General features: G+C 44.8%; 2 protein-coding genes across 6 annotated transcripts; both read right to left on the minus strand.

Moving 5' to 3' along the window:
• Positions 1-1,224: 1,224 nt before the first annotated feature.
• rbm26 (RNA binding motif protein 26) lies at positions 1,225-9,934 on the minus strand. 4 transcript variants are annotated; one of them, XM_086107865.1, is made up of 22 exons: positions 9,461-9,934; positions 9,138-9,256; positions 8,938-9,056; positions 8,656-8,744; positions 8,277-8,560; positions 7,503-7,778; positions 7,168-7,407; positions 6,844-6,984; positions 6,608-6,748; positions 6,302-6,410; positions 6,065-6,224; positions 5,397-5,591; positions 5,123-5,221; positions 4,981-5,049; positions 4,801-4,899; positions 4,551-4,625; positions 4,112-4,297; positions 3,447-3,551; positions 2,629-2,832; positions 2,261-2,347; positions 2,017-2,130; positions 1,225-1,669 (listed from the first exon to the last, which is right to left on the minus strand). In XM_086107865.1, exons 1-22 carry the CDS (start codon positions 9,517-9,519, stop codon positions 1,580-1,582), a joined length of 3,060 nt encoding a protein of 1,019 aa, XP_085963991.1. In that variant the 5' UTR covers positions 9,520-9,934; the 3' UTR covers positions 1,225-1,579. The 4 variants fall into 4 exon arrangements, with proteins under 4 accessions (XP_085963991.1, XP_085963990.1, XP_085963989.1 ...); XM_086107864.1 differs by having other exon boundaries at positions 5,123-5,224; XM_086107863.1 differs by having other exon boundaries at positions 6,838-6,984.
• A 378-nt stretch (positions 9,935-10,312) lies between these two features.
• cyp27c1 (cytochrome P450, family 27, subfamily C, polypeptide 1) lies at positions 10,313-17,010 on the minus strand. 2 transcript variants are annotated; one of them, XM_086107867.1, is made up of 10 exons: positions 16,877-17,010; positions 16,529-16,777; positions 15,553-15,743; positions 15,208-15,407; positions 14,883-15,092; positions 14,329-14,492; positions 12,165-12,331; positions 11,938-12,016; positions 11,532-11,735; positions 10,313-11,404 (listed from the first exon to the last, which is right to left on the minus strand). In XM_086107867.1, exons 1-10 carry the CDS (start codon positions 16,910-16,912, stop codon positions 11,285-11,287), a joined length of 1,620 nt encoding a protein of 539 aa, XP_085963993.1. In that variant the 5' UTR covers positions 16,913-17,010; the 3' UTR covers positions 10,313-11,284. The 2 variants fall into 2 exon arrangements, with proteins under 2 accessions (XP_085963993.1, XP_085963992.1); XM_086107866.1 differs by having other exon boundaries at positions 16,529-16,912.
• Positions 17,011-17,915: the final 905 nt, after the last annotated feature.

Below are 17,915 nucleotides of genomic sequence, written 5' to 3' on the forward strand. Positions count from 1 at the left end.
TCAGCCCCATGTTGAACAGAGCGCCATCTAGAGGAGTGAAAAATATACAACGGGTGTATGAAGCAGCTTTAGAGCTTCATTTTCCATCACCAGTGTGAGCAGCTTAATATGTGCTGAAGGGAGACTCACTCCTCCACTCTGAAAAGCTGACTTAAACATAACCTTATTTTTCTGATGCAATTTATTATTGCCATCCTTATTCAAATCTGCTTATCCTCATAATGGTCGCGAGCATGCTGGAGCCTATACGAGCTGTCTTCGGGGCAATAGACGGGGGACACCCTGAACATGCAAACTCCACACAAGAAGGCCAGAGCCGGAATCGAACCCTTGCATCTGGGCACACGTGCTAACCAGTCGTCCACCGTGTCACCCATTGATTATTTCTTCCTGGTAAAATGGATTTGAAATTTGACCAAATAAAAGGCACAACTCACACAAGCTTTGATCGCATTGTGCAGAAGTAAGTAAAAAAAAAAAAAAAAAGGCATATTGTGCAATACTTTCTGGTACCGCAGTTTGTTTTGCACATACCCCTTTATAAGTTTCTGGTTTTAAAGCCCCTCCACATAACCTTTTAATTTAATAACACTCATCTTGCAGGTCACGGTAAGAGGATGTGTTCTTACAATTTGGATGAGGAAACAAACAGCCACAACTCAAGGAAATTCATAGGAAAATACATATCTTTAATATACAGATTCCATATATACAACACTAAGTTTCGACGTTTCTTAATTTCTTCAGCTGGAAAGATCATCTGCAACAAAAATAAACATTTTTAGGATTTGATACACATCTTGATACCATTGGGAATATTGTACATTTGACTGTGGAAATGTGCGAAATATTTTAGAGATCCTTACCTTAGACTGCAATCATTGACACATTGCAGGTTACCGTACACCGTTGCAACAACTGCAGGATGGAGGAATTATTCAGGAAGTTGACTCTTTAGGTGAACAGTTTTGTTTTTTGGGGTTTTTTTTGAAATGGTCAACGACAGCATTTAAATGATAGCGCTTGTCTAACTGCCACACCTTGTTTTTTTTCATCTATTTTTTGGCAGTGTTTTCTGACCATTTCAATTCTTTATTAGTTTGTTGTTTTTTTGTTTTTTTTGACATTCAAAATTAAAGCAAATAACTGAGAAAGTAAGCTTTCGGACAAATTATCTCAACCCAGACATAAGATATTTACAAGTGAGCTTTCAACCAACCAATGTAACACTATTCTGCAAAAGCTTTAGTCTGTCATTTTGTTACACGGTAATACAGGATTTGTTCTCTGAAGGGGATGATTCAGCACACTGTCACATGTCCAGACAAACTAGTTATCCATCCTACAAAAGAAAAAAAAAATCTACATTAAGAGCATTTAAAAAAAAAAAGTTGCATCTGGAATAATACATCTTAAAAATCAATCCAAGTTGCATGTTTTTTTCAGCCAGTTACATGTGTTACGTGTGACGTCAAGCCAAGGTGCCTTGTCAGATTTATAAACAGGCATGAAAATAAATAAATTGCTGGACATCTGGTCATCGTTGCACTCGGGTGTAAAAGAACATCGCAAATAGTCTTCATCTGCGCCAGGAGCGAGGTTCGTTGTCGTCTTCCTCTTCGTCGTCATCCTGCAGCAAGGCGTCATCGCTCAGTGACTCTTCTGGGTACTGGAGAGAAACAAAAAACAAAAATAAGCAAGCTGTGAGCATACACTGCACATACAGACGGTAGACACGCATGTTCGAGCAAATGGAATCCAAAACAAGTCAACATGTCGCCATTGTTCTGAACCGGTTCTTATACAGATGTGCTTAATGAAGAGTCAAGCACTGCATCATCGTGGACTGTGCACAGAAAAGCTCTCATCGGAGCAGTCGTGTATAATGGCTCCCTCTTGTGTTCGACGCTGGTATTACGACACTTGCACAGACACTTAACTTTCCTCAGGATGATGCGGAATGCAATACGACTCATGTGTCTGCTCATCTGCAAGACAAAGAAAAATGGCACAAACCTCATCCTCCTCTGGCTCGGCCTGGTTCACATCAGCAGCATTCAGTGTCGTGACAGGCTTGTGCCAGGCCAGGCGTAAATACCGGCTGTTCAACTTGATGCCGTGGAGGGCCGCCTGCAGTTTGCCAAAACAAAGCGCGCGAGATGAAAACACATTGGATGAGGGAGAGAGGAAGGGAACCCCCTCCCCCCAAAAAAAACATTATTGCCTTAAATATCCCGATAAGAATTAGAAGGCGACTCACCTGCTCAGCCTCTGCTCTTGTCCTGTAGGTGATGACTGCAGACAAGGTGCTTTCATCAATCTGGCAATCTTCTATTTCTCCAAATTGCTTCAACATGGTGAACATGGAACATTGGTCACTCCACAATCTGACAGAAACATTGCTTTCTGCGCCACACTGTGCACACATTAGTTTTGGGTGTCGCAACTTTTCAGTGATTGTTTCTAGTGCAGTGTTTCCCTAATCTTTGAGCCATGAGACAACTATTTTACAAGAGACACATCTCGCATCACACAAACATGCCACAAAAAGCCGCGGTTTATGCGGTGGCGGACTGGATTGCAGTCTACTAGACATCTACTGCATTATTCAGGAAAAAGCAGACTTACAGCAAAATGTGGCAGCAGGTCCACCCGCTCCAGCTCGGTGAAAGCAGAAATCTCCAGAGCTCTGGGTCGATGGTCCACAACTGCGTGGAGTGGAACACCTCTCCCCCGTCCTCGGGCACCTCTGCCGCGGGCCCTTGGAGCGCCACGCCCTCGGGCTGACCCCCCGCGACCTCGGCCCGGAGTCAGCAGTCCCCTTTTAGCAGCCTGAATAAAAATAAAAGGCGCGAACAAAAGGACATTTCGGTGGAATTAGAAGTATCACCTTGTATGTGAATGCCTCATTCAAAATAAGAGCATGTGTGTGGCTTCATGAGTAACACAAAATGTGGGAAATCATCGCAATTTATTTTAATCACTTAATTATTGATTATCTGTTGCTGTGTTTTGTTGAATTATTATTGAGCTATTCTCAGACCCCTTATAATTTAATTTGAAGTCCAATGATCATAGTACAAGATGTGATCACGGTATACAAAATGGCCGCCTGTGACAACTGATGACTCTGATTTGGCAATTAGCTAGCAAATCAGTGCACGAAAAGCCAAGCCATTACAATGAAAATGGCAGCATCTCGTTTAAAAAAGATTTTTAAAAATTTTTTAAAAAAGCTTAGCAAAACATTGCTTTTTATTGAGATTTTTTCTGCTTGGTTCTGGGTGTTTGGGGCATTGTACTGGATGTGTGAGAATTTTATTTCATGACACCCTGATTGTGGACGGCAGGATAAAGAATGACAGCCTCATGTGCGGCTACCACTATTTCTGGCTGTGACCCTGCTGCCACGGAACTTGATGTCAAGTTGTGAGATTCAGGTGTACCTCAATCTGTAGCTGGGTATACTTGATCTTCAACAAAGCAGTGTCCTCCCCGGCTTGAGTCTTCTTGTACAGGTCCAGCTCTGTATCGAGCAGTTCTTTCTGAGCCTGGGGGAAGAAAGAACATTACATTTGATCTTTCACAGAAACAACATCAATTACAATACAGGACCTGTTATTTAATATTACAGTGCGCCCTCCCCCCAACCCATCCATTTTCTGAACTGCCTTATCCTCACGAGGGTCACGGGTGTGCTGGAGCCCGTCCCGGCCGTCTTAGGGCAGTAGGCGAGGGACACCCTGAACCGCTTGCTAGCCCACCCACCATAGGGCACATGTAGACAAACAACCATTTGCGCTCATAATTACATCCAAGGACAGTTTTGGAGTGCCCAATCAACCTGCCATGCATGTTTTTGGAATGTGGGAGGAAACCGGAGTACCCGGAGAAAACCCACACAGGCCCGGGGAGAACATGCAAACTCCAGGAAGGCCAGGGTCGGAACCGAACCCTGCACCTGTGCGCCGTAAGGCCAACGTGCTAACCAGTTCCTTTGCCCAACCGTAGTTGGGAATTCACTAAGATGAAAAATGACATCCGCATAAGAAAAAAAGAACTGGATACAATCAGCGTTGAATGTGTGTGCTCTGCATCCACAACGTATTACTTGGGCCTTGCTCTTGACTGTGTGCAGGAGATTGCTGCTGCTGCTGCTTCTGCTGCTGTTTGGGATGCCTTTGATCTCCTCTTGCAGTTTGGTGATACTCTTGGTTAAGGTGCCCAACGTTTCCATGACCTTGGCTTTATCCTCTGCTTTCATGGTTTTGTTTTTCTCAAGTTTGGAGATCAGGAGCTGGGGACAAAGCACGGGCAGCATGGGAGCATTTCGAAAGCAATGAGCGCATGTGACACCTTCATGGCGTTGGCACTCAGGTGGCCAGCTAAATACCATCGCGCGAATGGTTCCAATTTGGATCGTAACAGAAAGTAGAGCGCTCTGAACAGCAGCTTGTTTTGGTCCATGTCAAATGAAGGGCATGAAAAGAAACACACTCCTTTGTTATTTTCTTCAGCCTGCTTCAGAACAATCATCCAGAAGATTTTACCTTCTGAGTTTCGATGTGCTTCTCCAGTATTTCCTGTTTTTTCTTCCGAACATCTTGCTGTAGCTTTAGGGCTTCCTGGGAAAGCATTTATGGGACATTAGCAAATACTGACGCAGTTGAAAATGACAACTGCTTTTCTGTAGATGACCGCAACCAATCATCGGTTAGCCTTGTCCACTCGACTTTCAATTTGTTTGCAGTTCATTGGGAATTTCTACTGCCACACTTCGAGCACCACTTTGCCTCTCACCTGTTTCTTCTTCAGAGAGTCATCAGCGTTTTTCTGCACAGCTTTCAAGGCTGCAGGATTGTACACCGTCTTCGACAGGCCCGCCAAAGTGGAAAATACCTGAAATCGCGTAAACCGTGAACATAAAGACCTTGAAGCAAACTAGAGGGGAACGTCATGATCTAATTGGCTGACACTCGCCTTCTCGACAGGTGCGGCAGGTTTGGCAGAGTAAGCCAAGTGCTCCTTCACTGCCACTTTGGCAGGGTTCTGAAGTGCAGCGAAGGTTACATGTTATTACAAACGCTCGACTTTGACAAGCAGCACTCCCACAAACACCCACCTTAGAAGCTACACTGGAGTTATGTGAAGGCTCAGAGTTGGCGGGGAGAAAGGGCCCAAGGCGATCTTTGACGGACTGCTTCAACGAAGTCGCGGTGGGCTGCTAAATGTTAAAGAGATTCAAATAAATGCTCGCAAAAAAAAAAAAAAAAAAAAAAAGTCTTTGAAGGTTCTCAATGTTGGTGACAAGATTCTGCAAATCCCCCCCCCCCCTCAAAACTACGATGACAATTTATTCTACCAGTGATAAAAAAAAGAAAGAGATAGAAGTTTACCAAGACTGGCTGTGGTTGCAACTGCTGTACGTGAGGCAGACCCTGCCCGAGTCCATCACTTCCGTTCTCCCGGAACCAGTGAACCCGAATAAAGCGGTTGTTGAGGACGGCCTCTGTGCTTTGTATGGCCCGCTTGGCCTCGTCCGGGGACGCAAACTGGATCAGCGCACCCTCTGGGTCATTCTGATAGGCCACCTTTGAAAACACAGAGTTTATTTAAAAAAAAAAAAGAAAAGAAAAAAAAACATGCTAAGAGTGCAGACTCGAGGACACTTTGAATCATCCTTAAATTATGATTTGATATATTTTGCATTCCTTAAAACTAACAGAATGAACATTCAAAGCAAGTCCATTCATATCCAGGTAATTTCAAAAGGTCCACATACTTTCTCTTGCAACCGTAAATATAAATATGCCAGAAACTGTGATCCCATAACAATTGAACAACAGTGTATCAAATGTCTTCTTAAACTCCACGATGCAAAGACTTAATGGTGTACACGGTAAAGGGAAACAGCATTTGACTGACATTACGGAACTATCCCTGTCAATTTTTGACAGACAAAGTTACATATTAGCCCGTGGACAGAATTGCTTACCTTTGCACCACCGGACAGCGGACGAACAAAAGAAACAAACAAGACGACAGCAGTGAAAAGGTGACATACCTGCAGGTTGACGATGGTTCCAAACTTGCTGAAATGTTCATTGAGTTTGCTGATGTTGTTGAGTTCGGAGGGAATCTGCCGAACCAGCAGTTTTGTGTTCGGGGAGTTGAAGGGACCTCTTCTGTGGTAACCCAGATGGTTGGGTTTGATATAGTTAGGTCTGGGGAGGGCAAAAGCATTAATGGTCTACTTTTGTTATTCCAGCTAATAATCCCCCCCCACTTCTTCATGTGTCACCTGTCAAACCAAGGTTTCTTGTGGAGAATGCCGCCATCATGCAAAGCAGCTGGTCTCTTCCTCAGGCCAGAATCCATAACAATTCTCATACTGTTGTTTGGAACCTTGTCTGGGGAAGGACAAAACCCGACTCGACTCATGCGGCTAGAGAAGAGTTGACCATTGCACAGTAGCGCGGAGCTACGGAACATGTATGGAGAAGTGATTGTATCGCATGAATTCTAAATGATTGACAAACCGAGGTGACCGAATATATGAAGTACTTTGATGGTCCCAAATGAAACTTTGCCATTGGATGTGGCCTACCTTTCGGTGGCTGGTCCACATCCCCCATTGTGAGGCCAATCAGGTTGGGCCTCTGGGCATTGACCCGGTGGCGGTACATTGGCCTGGAGCTACTCGTTATACTGGGAGCCTCAGGGTTGTACACGTCACTCTCATACGTATCTGGCGCATAGAGTACAACAAGCAACATTGATGTCCATAAGTTACCGGCGCATTCGACAAAGAGTGGGCAGGAAGAGTCGCACAACTACCAATACCCGAGGGGAAAAGTGGTGTCGGCATTTGGGGCACTGAAGGGCGCATGCCAGAGGTGACAATCGTGGGAACAGCACTCGTTATGGAATTTGGAGGAGCATCCATTCCAGATGGTTGAAGCGGAGGAAGAGGTGGCGGCGGTCCTTAACGGGCAGAGAAAAGAAAAAAACAAACAGTAAATACCTACGACAGGCATAACTCACTCTTTTCCATACATTCAAGTGCGACCACTGCATATCGGGCGTTGTAGCCCTTTTTAAAAAATGTTGAAAATTTCACTCAAACTTCGAGTGCCTCTTCTTAAGAGAAACGATCTCAATTCTTACCTGCAACTGGCGGAAGGCTTGGCGGCAGGGTGCCTGGCGGGGGTACAGGAGGCCCCAGATTCACAGGCGAAGGGTTCATCAGCGGCGGAGGTGGGAGGCCCGGAGGCGGAGGGCCGTCCACACCTGGGATGGGTGGCGGTTGGAAGGGCAGCATACTGGGCAGACCCACGTCCTCCACTACAACCGGATCACTTCCGTGGTCGAAAGGGCACATGTCTCCTCTCATGCAGAAGCCTTTCTCTGAAGGACAGACGTGACATCGTTACCGAAATCACGTCGACCTGCGTGAAGTGACCGCAAAATGCTCAGACTGCCCACTTTTCTCTTTTGCTCACCGTCATAGTCGCGGCACCGTTTTCTCGGCTGAGGAGGGGGCCCCCTGAAAGGGCCGCGATCCACTGGTCGCTCTGGGTGGAAGTCTGACCAGCTCTCAGTTGTGTTGTTGCTGTGATGATGAGTGGGCGCGATGACCGTGATGGTGCTGCTCAGTGTTGGCACGGGGAACTGGGAAGTGGTTGCGGTGGACGCCAGAACAGCCGGGTTGTAACCCTCGGCACCTTCCGGCCTGTCTGCTCGATCGTGATCATACTTCAACTTCCCAGGATCCCGTTCTGTAAACCAAGAGTGTGACAAGAATTGCAGTTCACACGGTCACATGAATGAAACCAAAGCCGGTCATTTGACAGCCGACTGCTTGATATTTGAAGTTCTTGATAAGTGTTGCCGGTTTGTCCGGAGTCTGTCTATTCAAAAACAAAAAATATGTGAAATTAATACGTGTTGCCAGGTCTTTCTTCCTATTCAGGGCAGACTAATGCCTGTATTGAATGTCTTTCTTTTTCTATAGCACCATGAGTCACCCTGGAAGAGGGATTGCCCCATCTGTGGTCCTTTTTCAAAGTTTCGTCTCCCCCCCCCCCATATGTTTTTTTTTTAAGTTATTCCTTCCCATCCTTGAGTGTTTTACATCAAGGGGATGTTGTTCATATTTGTCATCTGTGGGCCTATAAAAACTGATGAGACTCCTTTCTGATTACAGGCTATATCAATAGATTTGAGTGGACTTGATGTTCAGTAATTGCCTGCACTCTCAACAATCAACGTCTTACCTCTACTCCTGCTTCTTGAGCGAGTTCTGCTGTGAGTTGGACTCCCGCTTCGGGCTCGATCCCGCTCCCGGTCTCGATCTCTGTCCCGATCTCTCTCCCTGTCCCTGTCTCGGTCACGGTCTCGAGTGCGATCCTTGCTCCAACTCCGGCTGCGGCTACGACTGTAACTACGACTGCGTCCCCTCCTCCGATTGTAGCGATCACGGTAAGAGTCCCTTCTGGGTGGGTTGCGGTCATAATCCCTCTTCCTGGAACGGTCCTCTCTTTTACGATCATCAACTCTCCTAATGTTTTGGATAGCAACAATATATATATGTATGACGGGCAGTTCAAGATTATACCAAGCACTGCATGTATAATAGACAATTGGCGCACGCACCTGCCGTCTCGACTGTAGCGGGAACTTGTTGGAGGGCTGTTATTCACTCGTCGAGAGAACTTTTTGTCACGTTCTTCTTCTCGGTTTGCCTGAATAACAAAAACGATGCATGTTAGCCCAAAATTGCAGCTGTACTTGAAAAAAGTAACCATTTTACAAACAGTTCGCTAAGGAGAGACATGCTAAATAAGGTATCACTATTGTGTGTAACTGTCTGTTCCTTCTTTTCATCTGGTACAATTAGGAACAAATTATACATTTTCATGATTTAAAAAAAGTGACCTCATCTTTTTTCTGCTCATCTTTCTCAACTTTGACAGAGGCAGGTTGAGGTTCCATCTGAGGCAGGTAGCTTTTGTTGTCTATAGCTTCAAACAGCTTGTCCACAAATTGCTGGGTCTCTGGAAGAGAATTTTAATCAACAACAAGAAATAAATCAATAGAAAACATCATGACGTTGTTACTGCAAGATCGATAGATACCTTTCTGGAGAAACACGTCCAACTGGTCAATACACAAGGCTTTCAATTCTTTTTCAGTTTTGTCTTTCTTCACCAGGGCAACAACATACTTGGCGAGCGCCGAAGGGTCTGCATCGCAGCTACAATAGTAGAACAAACACAACTCTTAAATCGAAGCAGATCCTCGGGAGTAATAATAAACCTTTTATGAAATGAATGTGCTTTAAATGCAACCCATACGTCGCTGCTGTGTAAGCGTGCGATTGTGCGGCAAATTCTCATTCAGACCGAGTTAAACCAGAGTGCCAACTGAGTTGTGGCTAACAGCTAACATTTGTACCTACATGGGCTCGAGCGTGTCAGACAGCCATGTTTTCAAAGCATCCAGATTTTCAATTATCATTTTAGATCCAGCCGGAAATTGTTTTCGTCACAACTGACCAGACTGATTAGACGCTTTGAGGGGTCGTGAACATTTGCTGAAGTAAGAAAGTACCACTTTAGTCTTCAGTTTAAGCTACGATGCTAAACGCGCCGTTAGCTTAAGTCAGCAGCAACAATGCTGGCTGCTTTGCCTAAGTCCCAGGCCGCAAAACGTGCTATCGGATGCCCGTAACGTGATTGTTACGGATTCGCGACTCGGGTGCGCCAATATGTCAACCGTTTCCACGAAATCAACTCTAGACTAGAATTAAAATTAACCAGTTAAAAATAAATGCAGGTCACTCGCACGCTGAACGTATCACTTTATTTACGCCTCTCGGTAGCTAACGTGCCTGTCCGAATATTTACTTCCGCTCCTGATCTCGTTAGCAGCTATCGCGAGACGAGCGTTGACTCAAGAACACGAATCAATTGGATGATTTGGCCACCGTTGGCTGTGCCGGTGTCGATTGAACATTGGGAAAAAATAAATAAACGGAGTTGTGTGCCATAGAAAAAACCATGAAAGGAGCAGTGTGTCATGAAAAAATAAACAAAATAAAAGGAGCTGTGTGTCACCAAACCTGCCTTTATACTTTAACTTTAAATATTAACGCCAATTCGTCTAATTTACATTTAAAACCGTGCTATGCACATGTAGTTATGGACATCATGCACGGTATATTTGGTGAAAATCTTTGGAGTTTTCTCGTGGCTATTATGAATCATCCAAATACGTCTGACAGAAAAAAAAAATAAGAGCACAAACCATGCATGATTCCATTATATTTATGGTTTCCAGTTTTACTGAAACTACAGTAAGAGCAGTAAAAAATACGATAAGGCAGATAAATACAAATACATATTTCTGTTAAAGATATAGAAGATCAGTACAAATCATTTTTCAAATCATAATTTGATTATATTTATGGTTTCCAGTTTTACTGAGGCTACAGTAAGCAGTAAGAGCAGTAAAAAACAAAAAATACAATTGAACAGATAATTACAGATACATAAAATGGTTCTATTTTCCTCCATTGAAATTCGGGGGAAATCTTAATCCCTTCCCTTGTTACATGCCTTACCTCCAAATAGATAAAACTATGCATCCATAAAAAGAAAACAAAAGAAACAGTTTTGTCCTGACACAGTGCATACAAAAAACACAAAGCTCCTACATTTTATTCATGTCACAGTCTGCACTCTTTTACAAATAACTCCCATCTATTGTTGGTTTTAAAAAAGAAAAGTAGTTCAGAACACAAATAACAGTCAGTAAAACAACATAATTATGGTCATTGCTTATGAAAAAAAAACGGATCCTCGATACATTCACTGTTTACCATCAACATTCATCGTCAAACCCAGGGGGAGAACGGACATGTGAAAACGTGCTGCAAATGATATCAATCAACCCCTGCATCAATTTTCAAAGGCACTGCGTGATTTTTGAGTACAGTTCTTGTTGCACTTATTATTTTTATAGCAGAGAACCGGATAAATGACTGGAGTCACAGCTCTCACAACAAAATGCAGTGGTTTGATCTCAAAAGGAAAAACAGACTACTAGCTACAGTATTTGACTCGATTGTATTGGTCCAGTAAGATGTGTGTCCTTCATTTGTTGCCCGAGTAAAACCTCGGTACAAACACTGGACGATGTGCAGAGATCAGTCTTGTGAGAATTGAGAAGAAAAAAAAACATGTGAAAAACATACAGTAGAGTTGCAGAGAGAAATTTTGGCCTAATTTTGTCTGTCAATGAACTGCAGGTGGATGGGGGTCGCAGGGCAGAGAAGACCATGAGTTTTGGCCTTCACTTCAGCAGTGAGAGGCGACGCGCCAATGTGAAACCTTTGGATGAGCTGTACAACAAGACAAGAGTGAGTAGCGTGCATTCCTGCAAATATTGTACTGCAGACGTACAGTGTGCAGCACAATTGTTGGAACATGTGAAATGTTTGTGTTGGCATCAGTGGGTTTATTTCTTACCCTGGTCAGAACTAGATGCATTTCTAACTCGGCTATTCTTCTGCCAATGCAGCTCCTGATACCATAGCCAAAGGGAATGGAGCCAAAGTTGTCCACGCGATCTGAGGCATCTTTCCTGATCCAGCGATCTGGTCTGAAGTCTAAAGCATCAGCAAAGTTCTCCTCGTCCAAGGAAGTGGAGTAGTGGCACAGAGCTAACTGAGTCTTGCAAAGCGGGGAGAAAGAAAGCTATTGAGAACAACTGCACTGCATTGGTACGACAAAGATGCGTGAGTAATGCAGGATCACATTACAACTGGCTGCGGTGCATGAAAAAAAAAAAAAAAAAAGAGAGAGAGACTCTATTTTTCTCGAGCACATGCTGACCATACAAGACACACATGTATAATGTCCACATGAGTCGTACCCCTTTGGGAATGTAGTATCCGCCCACCACCAAGTCATCCTGGGTAATCCGTCCATTGCCTGGGAGAACTGGAAAAAGCCTGCTCCCAGGGAGGAGCACACAAAGACTGTTAATCAGCTCCACTATAGCTTTTACGATAGGACACAAAGATCACAATACTAACACACACATTTCATAACGTGTCTAAATGCCACGACAAAATTGAATTGGTAGCTTGCAACGTGCACCTGAGAGTCTCTTTGACCAGGCCTTTGATTAGAGGCAAGCGTGGTATGTCTTCGGCTGCGGCAACAGCTCGTGGTCCCAAAGTCCTCACCACCTCCATGTAAATTTGCTCTTGGATTTGAGGGTGACGTGCTAATAGGTAGCTGGCCCACGATAGAGTGAAGGATGTCTGAAAAAAACCCAAAACAAAACAAAAAACGGACAAACAAAACAGACAGCAAGAGCTCATTACATTTTGGGAATCGTTTTGAACGTGTGGACTGCTTTAGTAAAGTCCATTAAATTACTGAGACAGGTTTTGTAAGCGGTGACTGAAGTGCAAGCTGATATAAGAGTTTTCGTCACGTTGCGTAAGTGTTCAGAAAGAGTGGGGGCTTTGTGAGTGTGGGGTTCTGGCGGGGGTCTTTTTTTTCCACGTGCTGAGCAGACACCAGCTGCACTGCCGTCCTTTAGCCCGCTTGCCATTATTCAGCATATACTGTACCTTAATTAGACGTGCTAAATCCAGCCACACTTTTTGTTCCACGACTGGAATAAAAATACTCACCATTCAGACTAAACACTGAAATACCCTCACCCTCAGACAAAATGTTTCCTCTGACACGACCAGCCGATATCATTTACAGGACGTCGTTGCGCACACTGGTACATTTTCTCAGAAAGAAGCCAGTTTACTCTCATCTATGCGTCATCTTCTGGTACTGTCCAGTTTGTCCGAGTTATCAACTCAAATCACACTCGCTCTTTCCATTCAGCCTTCTTGTGACTTTCCCACCCAAGTATTTCATGACGCTTGCGGATTAGTCACTATGAATAGAGCCTGGAGATCACTGTGGGATCACTGTCTGACAATGAACAAACAAACCTTTATCCAGCCCATTCTTTTCATTTGGGAACCTACCAGCCACCGGCCTACAGTATGGCCCTTCCGATATGTCCCCCACACCTCCTGAGCACCCCCCCCCTCGCCTCCATTTCGCACCCTTGCAGCTCATCATGGCCAGCTGGCAGAGACGCTGGCAACACCTGCGACAAAGGCCAAGGGGAATCATATGACAAAGGCTCATCCAAGCTCATCATAAAAGGGCCTTCCTTTCACTCCATCCCCCACAATCTCGGATTTTCTAGCCTCCATTTTACACCCGGGATCATCTTCACTCCCCCATTATATGGCTCGTAGATTCAAAGAGAATTTGGCTCACTCCATTCCCACTAACCCAGCTCACCTCTGCCCGGTCTGTGCCATAACTCTAGCTGCGGCTAACGTGTCTTGACAGCTCCTGTGTTTGCTGAGTAAAGGCACAGCACAGCTAAATCCACCCCCTACCAGCACATGGCCGTTGCTACAAGTTCAAAAAAAACCACACACACTTTTATCCTGCCGTCCGTCCTCCCCCTCGCCCCCCAGATGAGGACAAAACACCCCGGGCCCATAATTCGAAAAAATCCAACAGTACCCCAAACAAATTAAGCAGTCGCTGTGCAGATGTTCACATTCCTATTCTTGCTCCAGACATGGATGACACTGTTGCAAAGAGATGACTGAAATTTGTTTGGGACATCGCTCAGAATCTTTTCCCCAAATTACCCTTTGTGACAAATGTAGTTGTATCATTAGAAAACCCTTTTGAAAAAAACGTATAAGGGACTCAGATCTGATGACTGATTAATTATTCGTTCAACCAAAATAATGGTTAAAAAAAAATGTAATAACAATAACTCGCTAAATGATGATGACTTGTGTTACTGCAAGTACTTTCTAATTGGGGCCTTGTGTGGAAACACATCAAGTCCAAACACAGATGTCCGAAGGGGAACAAAAAAAAGAGACAAAAGCCGCCCCCCTCCCATGTACATCTAACAGACACAGCCCAACCACAAGAAAGAAAATAAGGCTGAGAACAAGATTGTCAGAGGGGGTTCTGTGGAAACCACCCCACCCCACCACCACCACTGCCACCATTCACTACTCTGACCTGACGCTGGCACAGCTACGCAAGCAAGGATGTGGCGCCACCCTTGAAACCTAACACTCACAGTCACACAGTTACACACAAACAAACACACACGCACACACACACACGTGTGATTCCTTCATCTGCTGCAAAAGCACACATCCAGTGCCCCACTACATTCCTCGACTGCGAGGAGCGCCTTTTCACACACCGTGTCGACCCCTGCGAGTAACATCTCTGTTGCATTGGCGTAGATTTCCTCCATGCTCATCTCCTTGGTGACGAGCATGTGTGTTAGCAGTCCGCCCTTCACCTCCTCTCCCCGCTCAAGCTGGGCCTTAATCTGACTGAGCCTCTTATCAATGTGAATAACGCCTGGGAGCGGAGACACACAGAGAAGGTGGGATGAATAGAGGAGGGTGAGGGTGGTTGGGAGTGGAAGGGGGGGGAGGCAACAAGAGAAGGGAAGTAGAGGGAGGGTGGTGAAAGAAAGAAAAGAAACGGAAGAGAGAAGCAGGTTATGCAACAAAAAGAAGCCATACTCCCACAATCTTATTCAGTAAGGTATTTATTTCACTTTCCTTTCACAATCACCATTTTTGGCAATATGCATCCTCGAGAAAGGTTTTACATGCTAAAGGGTAAGCTTTTTCATAATACTCTCAAATCAGACGCACATACTACATATATATGTATATGATTGCGTGTGTAGACGGGAATGTGTACTGCGCATGCCTGTGCCTCCAACGCTAAACGATGACTTACTGAATTTGAAGAGGCCATCCCAAGAGAAGCAGAACTCCTCCCAAGGTTTTGGAATGATGGGCCGCAGCCACTTGGGGATGGCGCCGGCATACATGGTGGTCTTGAAGGAACTGAACATGAGGTTCAGTGCATTGATGTAGTTTTGAGTGTCCTGGGGAATCTCGTTTTCCAGACAGCCTAAACGGCACTCGTACAAAATGGCTGCTATACCTGTCAAGACAACAACAAAAAAAAACACAAAAAGGAAACGCCAAACATTTCAAACTGCATATTGCTGCATATAGCAATTCTTGTCCATCACAAAACGGCATCCTCTTTTACTAACCTTCCATGGCATATTTGAAGAAGAGGTCATTCACGTTGACCGCACTCGCTCCATCCACCCCATGGCTACGTACAGTACAAACTCTCTTGATCAGGTCGTCTACCACCTTGTTAATATCATCGGAGAAGACTGCCACATCCCGGGGGCGCATGATGAGCTGCCGAAGGACGCTTCGCATTTTCAGCCAATGAGCTCCCTCCCTGTAGAAAATAGTCATAGAAAATTAGGGAGTGATGACAAATTGCTCAGATACAGTTGCTCCTGATTTTTCTGCTGAACACAGTAATGCGTCCGGTACATTATGGATTATCTGTGCCACTTTATTGAGAGAACAACTCTACTCACGCTGAGATGAGGCCCGTTGAACGTCCCCTCATGTCTCTGTATTCTTTCCAGGACTCCATGTTGGCTCTCTGAGGGGCCACACCTTCAGCCCTCAGCACTTCCGCCACCAGATCACGACCGGCGATGGAGACCACCAGTTGAGGCCCAAAACGGGATTTGAAAATTTTCCCATATTTCTTGCTGTGCTCCATCTATGACACATTGGCAACCGTTAACAGATGCTGACAACATATTCTTGTTTGGTCATCTTTATTTTCAATGTTTTTTTTCCATAAAAAAAGTTTTTTTCCCATAACTTCGTTCCTTACTTTTAAGAAGAATATGATGTTCACCAATGTATAACAACGCTCCACAGAATTCATGCGCAAATTTAGGTGTGCTTCTCACGAGTGAACCTTGTTTTTAATGCCATTGTAACCCCGTTCAAATGCAAGAAAATTGTAACGTGTGTACATATTAGTTTCCCATTGTGTCTATGGAAAGGCTGCAATTAGCCACTTCAGAAGAAAAGAGCAATGATGGATAGATGCTGGGACGACGCTACACCAGGGTTAGGGGGTGCAGTGTAGCCACAGCTAAGCCCCTCCATCATTTTATTTCATACTTTATCATATATTTCTGAATGACCCCCCCCCCGCCCCAATCCTACAGTCGTGCCTCAATTAATGGCGTGATTATAAATCAGTTACGTGAATCATAACAACAAAAGTTAATGTTTTAGGCATGCTTAGCGTTAAAACGCGAATAGTGTAGTATATGCATTTATACAATACAGTACGAGATGTGTCCGGATCAGAGGCAAAAACAAAAATCCCGGCTGGCAGAGTGGAATAAAATAAAACCAATCTTAATTTACTTCTTTTTTTTTTTTTTTTTTTACCCACAACGGTTTGGAAATATAACAATGGACGATTCGCGTGATGCGCTTTTCCCGAACACCCTGAGCCAGTTTACCAATGTTTTGAGGCGCATTTACCTGAATTTGATGAATTCTACTAAAACCGTCCCTCCAGAAGAACTCGACGAGGTTGGACGTCGTGCTGGGTCCCGGCATCTCCTTCAAACTTTTAACTCGAGTCTTTTTATCGGCGAGCTGCGCCGCTGTGATGAGACCCGGGGACCCGCCGTCCTCGCCTGTAGACGCGGGGACCCCGAAAGCCTCGCTGGGCGCCGACTTGTGCAAAGCCCGCAGTGTGACCACCAGGTGCTTATTCAGATGATCGCCCTGCAAATATTTCCAGCAAGCGGCCGTCAAATGATTGAGCACGGCCATTTTTTTTGGTGACTGTGTCCCGTGCTTAAAAGCAACCTCGGCGGCGTTTACATGTAGCACGTGCTCGCCCTGTGGGGTTCCAGTCATGTGAAGTTGCTGGGCTTGTGTTGTGAAGCGCTTTTAAACGGTGCCTTGTACAACTTCAATGGAAGAAGAGGATTGGACGTTTGCTTCGGGAGACCTCTGAATACGGATGTGGGCGTTTTCTTCCACCCCCCTAAAAAGACTGCTGGGTTCATCCTTTCTGTGGGAAAAGGAGGGGTTGATTCCAACGTGCCCGGGAAAAGAAAAAAAACTTGTTACGTCACAGCGATCAATCGCCATGCGTGCACCCGCACCCCTCAAGCACACACTGCCGCGAATATACAAAGGCGTACAAAGCCAAGATGAAGCTATATGAGCACGTTTTTAAACCACCACTTGTTTACGCACGTGAATAGCGCTTTAGCCGTATGTTGCATGTGTTGCAAGATCGCTGAAGGAATCGGTTGTGTATACAGTCATACTACTTTTACAACGCCATTAAACGAGAAAGCACCCTCGCTTCAGAGCCTGTGGTCTCTTGAAGTAGCTCATCACTGTAATGAACCCTCATAGTAACTTCATTTACATATCATCCGCCCTCTGTGCAGACGTGCGAATACAAAGGTACCTCATCAACTCGTTGCAAACCAAGTGGCCTCAAATGTTAGCAAAAACAGGATTCACGGAGTGCAGAACCCCTTGGTCTGGCAAAAAGTGAATGGGCAAAGGTGGACACTTTCCCACGCTCACTTCTCTGGCAGGGTGCACAAAGCAAGAGACCATAGATGCCATTCTTGAGTTCTATTGAAGAAAATTGTCTCGACTTTTAAACACAGACACCCCCTCAAATCTCATCCCAAGCATTTCCATATGTCAAGGAAAAATAAAGCTTGACTTTTGTCGCCTGTACAACTGAACTGGAAATCTGACAAACCTTATAAGACATGAATGAAACAGATGAAAGTCAATACCAGAGAAATCCTAGTTTAAGGAAAGGTGCCTCAATGCAACCTTGAACCCACCTTTATTACTCAACTCTCAACTCAACTCAACTGTATTTCTCGAG

Source organism: Hippocampus guttulatus, chromosome 3 (genome assembly GCF_054856545.1).
Source record: "Hippocampus guttulatus isolate MCC_2025c chromosome 3, RoL_Hgut_1.0, whole genome shotgun sequence".
Classification (NCBI taxonomy): domain Eukaryota; kingdom Metazoa; phylum Chordata; class Actinopteri; order Syngnathiformes; family Syngnathidae; genus Hippocampus; species Hippocampus guttulatus.

Coding starts and splice junctions, on each gene's coding strand:
- rbm26 (XM_086107862.1), bottom strand. CDS start 9,519: ATGATAATTGAAAATCTGGATGCTTTGAAAACATGGCTGTCTGACACG. Junction 8,745..8,937: donor ATGAGCAGAAAAAAGATGAG/GTCACTTTTTTT, acceptor TTTGTTATTCAG/GCAAACCGAGAAGAAGAACG. Junction 5,050..5,122: donor ACTCCAGTGTAGCTTCTAAG/GTGGGTGTTTGT, acceptor GCTGCACTTCAG/AACCCTGCCAAAGTGGCAGT.
- cyp27c1 (XM_086107866.1), bottom strand. CDS start 16,912: ATGACTGGAACCCCACAGGGCGAGCACGTGCTACATGTAAACGCCGCC. Junction 15,744..16,528: donor GTAGAATTCATCAAATTCAG/GTAAATGCGCCT, acceptor AATGTGTCATAG/ATGGAGCACAGCAAGAAATA. Junction 11,736..11,937: donor GATACTACATTCCCAAAGGG/GTACGACTCATG, acceptor CCGCTTTGCAAG/ACTCAGTTAGCTCTGTGCCA.